At 48.8% G+C, this 9,293-nt stretch overlaps 1 protein-coding gene across 1 annotated transcript; it reads right to left on the bottom strand.

The window, feature by feature from the left end:
* Window positions 1-7,710: 7,710 nt before the first annotated feature.
* Window positions 7,711-9,046, bottom strand: LOC131529184 (olfactory receptor 2A12-like). The gene has a single exon (XM_058758755.1). The coding sequence runs from the start codon at window positions 8,947-8,949 to the stop codon at window positions 7,906-7,908; it is 1,044 nt and encodes a 347-aa protein (XP_058614738.1). The 5' UTR covers window positions 8,950-9,046; the 3' UTR covers window positions 7,711-7,905.
* Window positions 9,047-9,293: the final 247 nt, after the last annotated feature.

Genomic DNA, 9,293 nt, shown 5'->3' on the forward strand with positions numbered 1-9,293 from the left:
TCACAATGGACTCCAATTCCCATCATCCAACACTGATCACAGCTGTCACCAATCACGCACACACTGATCACACACCTTATATAAACCCTGGACTTTGTTTCCCCTCCTTGCCCAGAATTGTATGCGTTTACCGCTCCCCTAGCTGTAGCTACTCTACAGAGCCATTGTTAGTTTTCCTAGTCTGGCATTACCTGTTCTCCTGTGTTTATTTCTAACCCGTGTTTTCCTGGATTAACCCTTTCTGTGCCATTCCGTGTTTCTTTTCAGTTCCTGTATTGTTCTGCGTTTTTCACTCCCCTAGTGTTAGCTGCGATACGGAACTTTTGTTGTTTTCTAGTCTGTGTTCCTAGTGCTTACCCCTGTCTCCCTGTTCGGACTCTGATCATTTCCCTTGCCTGGATTATCTCTCTGTCTAGCCCCTAGTACTGTTCGCTGTCAACCGACCTTTGCCTGCCTTCCGTCTTCCGAGAGTGGGGAGTCATGTCAGTCCTCTCTCATGTGTTGTGTGTTTCCTGCCCTCATGTTTCTATATTTGGTCATGTTCCTGTCCTTGTTCAGTGTGATTATTAGTTTATTCAGTTCAGGTGTGTGTGTAATTATCCAGTGTATCTTAGTTCCTGCCCATTTAGTTCCTTTTCGTCTGGTCTACTCATTACTCCCGGTGTTCCTGTGTGTCAGCCCTGCTTTGTCTTTCCCTGTTTGAGTTCATTAAAGACTGTTATTTTGAGTTATCCTCGTCTCCTCGTTCCTCCCTGCTGTGTGCACCATGACAATTGGCAGATTATTTTGCTTACTCTAAGAGAAAACTCTTTATTTTTAGATATTTTGGCTGGAAACAAGACAAAAAATCTAAGTAAGGAAAGCATTTTTTGCAGAGTATGCACTTTGTCACCCTTTAACTTTATATACAGTCAGATACGCAACATCATAATGATCTAACTGTCCTTTGCTAATTCAGAAATAAATATAGAATGATGTTTTGGTTACAATTTCTACTATTAGATTACTTTATCCTTCTGAAGTAGGCCTGCCTACCGTTTCTTTAAAGGGCCATATTGTTTTAGGTTCCTCAAGTTTTCCAAAAAGAGCAGCCTCATAATCTTTATAATTTAAGAAATCTATATGAATATAAAAGGTGTATATATATACAGTGCTGTGAAAAGGTTTTTTTTTTGTTTTTGTTTTTTTTGCATATTTGTCATTATTAAGGGAAAAAAGCTGTCCAAACCTACCTGGCCCTACGTGAAAAGTGAATTGCCCCCTGCTGTTAAATCATGAAAGAACTGTGATTAGCTGTATTATTTTAGAAAGCTGAGTTAAATTTCACTAGCCAAACCCAAGCCTGACTACTGCCAGACCCGTTAAATCAAGAAATCACTGAAACAGAACCTGTCTTACAAAGTGAAGCATGCTTAAAGAGCAACACATCATGCCGCGCACGATCTAAAGAAATTCAAGAACAGATGAGAAACAAAATAATTGACATGTATCAGTCTGGAAAGGGTTATAAAGCCATTTCTAATGCTTTGGGACTCCAGCAAAACACGGTCAGAGCCATTATCCCCAAATGAAGAAAACTTGGAACAGTGGTGAACCTTCCCAAGAGTGGCTGGCCTACCAAAATTACTCCAAGATTGCAACAACATCCCATCCAGGAGGTCATAAAAGAACCCAAAACAACATCTAAAGAACTGCAGGCTTCTCTTGCCTCAAAAGACCAAAAAGAACACAAAGGCTCGTCTCACATATGCCAAAAAATATCTTTATTATCCCCAAGATTTTGGGCAAATATTCTGTGGACTGATGAGACAAAAGTTGAACTTTTTGGAAGGTGTGTGTCCCGTTACATCTGGCGTAAAACCAACACAGCATTTCATAAAAAGAACATCATACCAACAGTCAAACATGGTGGTGGTAGTGTGATGGTCTGGGGCTGCTTTGCAGCTTCAGAACCTGGATGACTTGCCATAATTGATGGAACCAGAATGTCCGGCCGAATGTCCGGCCGTCAATTTGTGATCTTAAGCTCAAGAGAACTTGGGTTATGCAGCAGGACAATGATCCCAAACACACCAGCAAGTCCACCTCTGAATGGCTAAAGAAAAACAAAATTAAGGTTTTGGAATGGCCAAGTCAAAGTCCGGACTTAAATCTAATTGAGATGCTGTGGCACGACCTTAAACAGTCCATTCATGCTCGAAAACCCTCCAGTGTGGCTGAATTAAAACAATTCTGCAAAGAAGAATGTGCCAAAATTCATCCACAGCGATGTGAAATACTCATTGCCAGTTATCACAAATGCTTGATTGCAGTTGTTGTTGCCAAGGGTGGCACAACCAGTTTTATCAGATTTAGGGGGCAATTACTTTTTCATGTAGGATATCATTATTTTCAAAACTGGATTTTGTATTTACTCGGGTTATCTTTGTGTAATATTAAAATTTGTTTAATGATCTGAATCTCTTAAGTGTGACAAATATGCAAAACAAACAAACAAACAAAAAAAACAGGAAGGAGGCAAAAACCTTTTCATGGCACTATATATATATATATATATTGTCACGGGGTGAAGGATCACACGACAAGGAAGTGCAAGATAAATGCCCCGGAGGGTGGATTTATTAGAGGACAAACAGGGGGGTTTAAAGGGATAGGTGCCTCAGTGCCGTCAGTGCCGTCAGTGCTCTCTCTCCTCCGGTTCCTTGGCCGGGTGATCGTGCTCGGTGACCGGTCTCGTGCTCAAGGGAATGCCGCTCGGTCAGAAGCTGCTGTCTGAAGGAGAAATGAGAGAAAGGCGTTAGCTCTTGCCTCATGGAGATCGAACTCACTTGTGGCTTAGTTCGGCGTGGCTTTATAGTCCGGCCACTGATGAGTCGCAGCTGGGACCGAGCGGCCAGTGATGAGGGAGTGCAGGTGTTCCTGATCCGTTTCCAGGGCGACGCTGATGAGTAACCGGGACGCTCGTCACACAACCCCCCCCCCAAGCGTCATCCTGGTCCTGTTGAAGATATGAGTTAGTAGGGGAGAAATAGGGGGTGGGTGGGGAGTGACCCCTGACAGACCTGAGAAAGCTGCCCAGATCTGAGAGAGCCCATCGGCGTTGGCGTTCGCGGCCCCGGCCCAGTGACGTACGTCAAAGTGGAAGTCCTGGAGCGCGATGAACCAGCGAGTCACCCTGGCGTTGGTGTCCTTGGTGCAGGCCATCCATTGTAGGGGCGCATGGTCGGTAACCGGGGTGAACTTTCGGCTGAGGAGATAGTACCGCAGCTCCAGGACTGCCCACTTGACGGCCAGGGCCTCCTTTTCGACTGCGGCGTAATTTCTCTCGGCTGGGGACAGCTTTCGGCTGATATACAGGATCGGATGCTCTTCACCTGCTTGGACCTGTGACAGGACGGCCCCGAGCCCTGTATCGGAGGCATCCATCTGTAGCAGGAAGGGGCAGCTAAAGTCCGGGGCTCGGAGTACGGGCTCGGAGGTGAGGGCTGCCTTGATGTCCCGGAAGGTCTCCTCGGCTGCTGATGTCCACTGCACTTTCTCCGGCTGCCCCTTCCTGGTCAGATCTGTCAGAGGGGCGGCTAAAGAGGAGAAGTTAGGGATGAAGCGGCGATAATACCCCGCCAACCCCAAAATGGCTCGTACCTGGGTATTTGTCTTCGGCCTAGGGGCCGAGCGTATGGCTTCCACCTTCTTTTCCTGCGGCCGAATTAGACCCCGTCTGACTTGGAAACCCAGGTACTTTGCTTCCGAGAGTGCCAGATGACATTTGCGGGGGTTGGCGGTGAGTCCAGCCCTCCGGAGTTCGGACAGCACCCTCCGTAGTCTTTCCAGGTGGTCCTCCCAGGTCTTGGAATGGACTACCACGTCATCCAGATAGGCGGCGGCGTACGACTGGTGGGGGTCGCAGGAGGATATCCATCATTCGTTGGAATGTGGCGGGGGCTCCGTGAAGGCTGAAGGGAAGGGTCCGGTACTGCCAATGGCTGCTAGGGGTGGAAAAAGCAGTCTTCAGCTTGGCGTTTTCTGATAGCGGCACTTGCCAATAGCCTTTGGTAAGGTCCAGGGTGGAGATGTACTGGGCCCTTCCCAACCGATCCAACAGCTCGTCGACCCTAGGCATAGGGTAGCCATCGAACTGGGAAACCTCATTCAGACGACGGTAGTCGTTACAGAAACGGAGGGTGCCATCCGGTTTCGGGACCAAGACGATGGGGCTGGACCATGGGCTGCGGGATGGTTCAATCACCCCTAACTTCAGCATTTGTTGAATCTCTGCCTCAATAGCCTGCCAACGAGCCTCAGGGACCCGGTAGGGTCGCTGCCTGACGATGACTCCAGGAGGGGTCTGGATGTCATGTTGGATGACGTTGGTCCGCCCGGGGAGAGGGGAGAACACATCAGAGAACTGACCAATCAGGTGCTGCAGCTCTGTCTTCTGGGCGGCCGACAGATGGGGGTTGAAGTCTACAACCACGGGCTCCAAGGTGGCGAGGGTGGCGAGGGCGGCGAGCTGGTCTCTCATCCCCACCCATTTCTTCAGTAAATTGACATGGTAAAGCTGTTCAGTTCTTCGGCGGCCTGGTTACCGGAGGCGGTAGGTAACCAGCCCAATTCTTTCTAGCACTGTGTATGGGCCCTGCCATGTGGCGAGGAACTTGCAGGCGGCTGTGGGGACGAGGACCATAACCCGGTCTCCTGGTTGGAACTCCCGTGGTTGGGCTGCCAGGTTATAATGGCGTTATTGGGCCCACTGCGCGTTGCCCAGGTGCTCCCGGACTAATGGCATGACATGGTCGATTCTCTCCCTCATCTCCTGGACGTGCTCGATGACTGAGCGTTGGGGGGCCGGGGACTGCTCCCAGGCCTCCTTTGCCACATCCAGGAGGCCGTGGGGTTGTCGTCCGAACAGGAGCTCAAAGGGGGTGAAGCCAGTTGAGGCCTGGGGGACCTCGTGGATCCCAGTCGCGCTTGTCTTCCGCCGCTACTCGTCTCAACATCTGTTTGAGGGTTTGATTAAAGCGCTCGACGAGCCCGTCAGTCTCGGGGTGGTAGACTGTGGTCCTCAACTGCTTCACCCTCAGCAGCCGGCAGAGGTCAGCCATTAGCCGGGACATGAATGGGGTCCCCTGATCGGTCAGAATCTCCGCTGGGATGCCGACTCGGCTGCACAGTAGCAAGAGCTCCTGGGCGATAGCTTTGGCCGTGGCCTTCCGCAGGGGGATTGCCTCTGGGTGGCATAATCGACGATCACCAGGATGTGTTCGTGCCCCCGGGCAGACTTCGGCAACGGCCCTACCAGATCCATCCCGATGCGCTCGAAGGGCACCTCAATGATGGGGAGCGGAATCAGCGGGCTGGGGGGAGGTTTCCTGGGAGATGTTACCTGGCAGGTGGGACAGGCCTGACAGAATCTTTTCACCTCGGCATCTAAGCCCGGCCAGTGGAAACGGTCTTTAATTTGTTGGGTGGTGTTGACCGGCCCGAGGTGTCCTGCCATGGATGGGAGTGTGCCAGAACCATTACCGTCTCTGTCTTCGAGCGTGGCACCACCAGTAGCCGTTTTTCCTCCCCCCTTCGCTGCGCGACACAATAGAGCAGGCCGTTTTCGACAATGAAATGCGGGAGAGGATGGGTCCCCGGTTGCAGTTCTTCCCCGTCCATCACCCGGACCTGGGTCCAACAGTGTTTCAGTCTGTCGTCCTCCCGTTGGGCTCGGCCGAAAGAGCCCCCTCCCGTCACCTGTTGGAATATATCATAAAAGAGGTTAGGATTTTGGGAGGGGGACTCACCATCTCTCCCGCTATCCGAAGCTAGAAGGACGGGGCATCATCGCGGCCTCTTCGGGGCTGGCCGTTTTCGGCGGCCCCCTCCAGGGCTGGCAGGCTGGGTGAGGGTCGCTAGGAGGCGGTCAAATCCAGGCCAATCTCGGCCGATCAGGACGGGTACGGCGAGATCTTTCATTACGCCCACCTCGACGGGCCAGGTGCCTGGAGCAGCCGAGATGGTCACATGGCGGGCTGGGACCTGGTGGGTGTCCCCGTGGACACAAGTTATGGGCAGAGACGTCTTGCACTCCGTGCAAGGGGCCAGGACGTGAGACTGGACGAGGCTAACTGCGCTTCCCGAGTCTAGAAGGGCATGGAACAGCTTTCCATTCACCTTTACTTTGGTCTCAGGCGCCCCGGCAGGAAGGTCCCGGTGCACGATGCAGCCTGCCAGCCAGGTTCGAGTGGGAGGTGCGGGAGGTTCCGTTGGCATGGGCTCGTCTCGAGCGGAGGATCATGCCTGCTCATGTGTCGCGGGGTGCCCTCCGGCGCGCTTCGCTCCTGGCCCACCCTCCGGGGAAACGGCGGCGCTCTCTCCCCAAGATCTCGCTGCTGGGCTGCATCTGCCAGCTCTATTGCTTCCACCAACTCGAGCATCGTGGTCGGATTCCTCATCCTGACCGCCTGTCGGTGAGAGCGTGGAAGGGCCCGGAGCAGTCGGTCGATGACGACGCATTCTATCACTTGTGTCGCCGATGGGTCCCCCTCTAGTAGCCAGTGTCGCGCCAGTCGTGTAAGCTCGGCGGCTTGGGCCCGGGCCGGCAGTCTGGCTTTGTATTCCCACTCGTGGAAGTGTTGCGCTGCACATACGGCTGATAGGCCCAGTCGGGCTAGGATTTCTCGCTTGACCTCGTCATATTGGCCAGCGGTAACCGCGGCAAGGCTGAAATAAGCTCGTTGAGCTTCACCAGTTAAGAGGGGAGCCAGTGCCCGGGCCCAGTCAGCGGGCGGCCAACCTTCCAAGGTCGCGGTCGTCTCAAACATTTGGAAGTACGCCTCGACGTCATCGTGAGGAGTCATCTTCGGGAGCAGCCTTACGGCTTGTGCGCGGGCATCCGAGGGCGGCACGGGTGGGTTAGCGGCTCGGAGAGCTGCGAGCTCCTGCTCCGTCTGTCCTTGCCGAGTGGCAAGATGTTCCGCAATTTGTTACTGGCGGATGCTAACCTCGGTGAGGTGTTTTAGGAGTTCGTCCATGTCTGAAGAGGGGAGTGCGCACCTATACGGAAAGGAGAGAAAAAAATCCATTTCCAGGGCGACGTGGATGAGTACCCGGGACGCTCGTCACAATATATATATAAAGGTCAGCATCTATTAGCATAATTATAGAGGCAATGAAATCATATCATGTCAACTCTTACATATTACTATTTGTTGCTTTTTTCCTAAAACATTTACACAGATTTTAAAAAAGAGAAAAAAATCGGGGGTGAGCAGCCAGGCAAGTGATCCCGCTTGTCGGTGGTCCTTCACTCTCATGCCCGCATTCTCCACCACTTGTCACGGGGCAATTATAGAGGCAATGCAATCATATCATGTCAACTCTTACATATTACTATTTGTTGCTTTTTTCCTAAAACATTTACACAGATTTTAAAAAAGCATTTATATTTACAGCCCTTATTGTTAACTTATTTCGTACCATTATATATTTTGTTATATTAGCCCTTATTTAGTCATTTACTAATTAGAAAAGTGGTTGATTTTTGCCATGTACAGTGTCAGACATGGACACTTACGTTCTTTCAAATCTCTTATGTTTTGCTCTTTTTAAACATGGTACAAATTGTTCCAACAACAAATTCAGATAATTAATTAGAATAATGAAGATTGATGATGATGATTTTCTAAGGAAGAATCAGTGGAACAACATTGGTGCCATAATGATTAAATAAGTTGCATTGCATTCTTTTATTTATTTATTGTATTCATATTTAATATCAATGCAATTTGACCATAAACTCATGGTTTTTATTTTGATATTCATCAAAACAGTCATGAATCATCGGGGAACACACAGCCCACACTTACTGTTTCATGTGAGCCATGTTATTTTACTAGATCTCTTGTGAATGAGCAATGTTTAATCTGTATGTTTTGATCTTAAGCTTTGGAATACATTTTTTGCTTTAGTCCTGATAGGAGTTAGTACAATTCCATATATTATAGGATTAACCAGAGGTGGCATGATCACAAAGGAAACTGACAGGAAGTTTTTAAAACCCTGAGACAGGCTACTAGTTCCAAACCGCTCATAGAAGCTATTAAAAAGTGACCAGACCACATAATTAAAAAAGGCTACCAGATGTGGCAGACATGTTGTCATGAACTTCTTGTGGTTTTGTACAGAGTGCTTACAAGCGATCAGGATTTTTATATAAGACAAAAACACAAAGCATACCAGAACAATAATAGCACATATTATTATTCCACTGAGCACAAACTGAGCAGTGTCCACCCTGCAGGCAAGTCTCTCCAAGACCCAGGTTTCACAGTAAAGTTTGTTTATCTGGTTCATGCAAATAGGAAACCTGAGCGTCATCAGTATCATCAGTATTGCAGTGCAGCAGGGAAACATCCAAATGAAAGTCAGCAGCCTCCAAACAGTGACTGTTGTCATGACAGTATGGTAGTACAGAGGTCTGCAGATCGCTAAGTATCTATCGAACGCCATTACACACAGATTGGTAATCTCACCTATTGCATAGGCGAAAATGGCAAAGCTTTGGATGGCACATTCTTCCAGAGAGATAACATTGGTTTCATTTAGTAAATAATACAGCAGGGGTGGATACAATCCTGTGGCTCCGTATAATCCATTTATACACAAATTGCACAAAAAAATATACATAGGCTGGTGGAGAACTTTCTCCAGAACAATTATGAAAATCAAGACTGTGTTGACAAAAATGGTCAGACAATAGCCTGGGAGGGCAAAAGAAAATACAGTGATCCTGCTGGACCGGCTGGTGTCATTCAGAGCTGTGAGAGAGAAAGAGGAGAAGGAGGAGATGTTGTCCATTCCACCTGACAAACTAATGCAGACGAGACACAAATGCAAAACCAAAAGCATCTTAGGAGAAGTGCAATCATAATGAATGCTAATATCATACTTTCGCACATGCATTTTTTTTTTTTTTTGTATACACACAACGTGGTCAGAATCAGCGTATTTACAATCAAACACTTTTTCCTTTGATGAGAAAGCTAAAAAGCTCTCCAAACAAATTGTACCTGAAAAACTAAACGAGAGTGTGAAAAATGTTGAGGTGTTCTGGAAAGTCCTTCTGTTCCGTGCTCTGAGGGAGATTTCCAAATGCTCATGGCTCATGACAAGTTTATATAACACAGGGTCAGAGGATGGGGTGGGTTTATTAACCCCTTTGATAATTAGGTTTGATAACTAAGCTGATGTCACTCACTTCATTATTATTGTCTTGTAGCTTTTTGTTGAAATGCTGATGTACTTTA

The sequence above is a fragment of the Onychostoma macrolepis genome, chromosome 21 (genome assembly GCF_012432095.1).
Source record: "Onychostoma macrolepis isolate SWU-2019 chromosome 21, ASM1243209v1, whole genome shotgun sequence".
In the NCBI taxonomy this organism is placed as follows: Eukaryota; Metazoa; Chordata; class Actinopteri; order Cypriniformes; family Cyprinidae; genus Onychostoma; species Onychostoma macrolepis.

Bases quoted from the DNA above. Each gene is read 5' to 3' on its own strand.
- LOC131529184 (XM_058758755.1), bottom strand. From the start codon at position 8,949: ATGCATGTGCGAAAGTATGATATTAGCATTCATTATGATTGCACTTCT.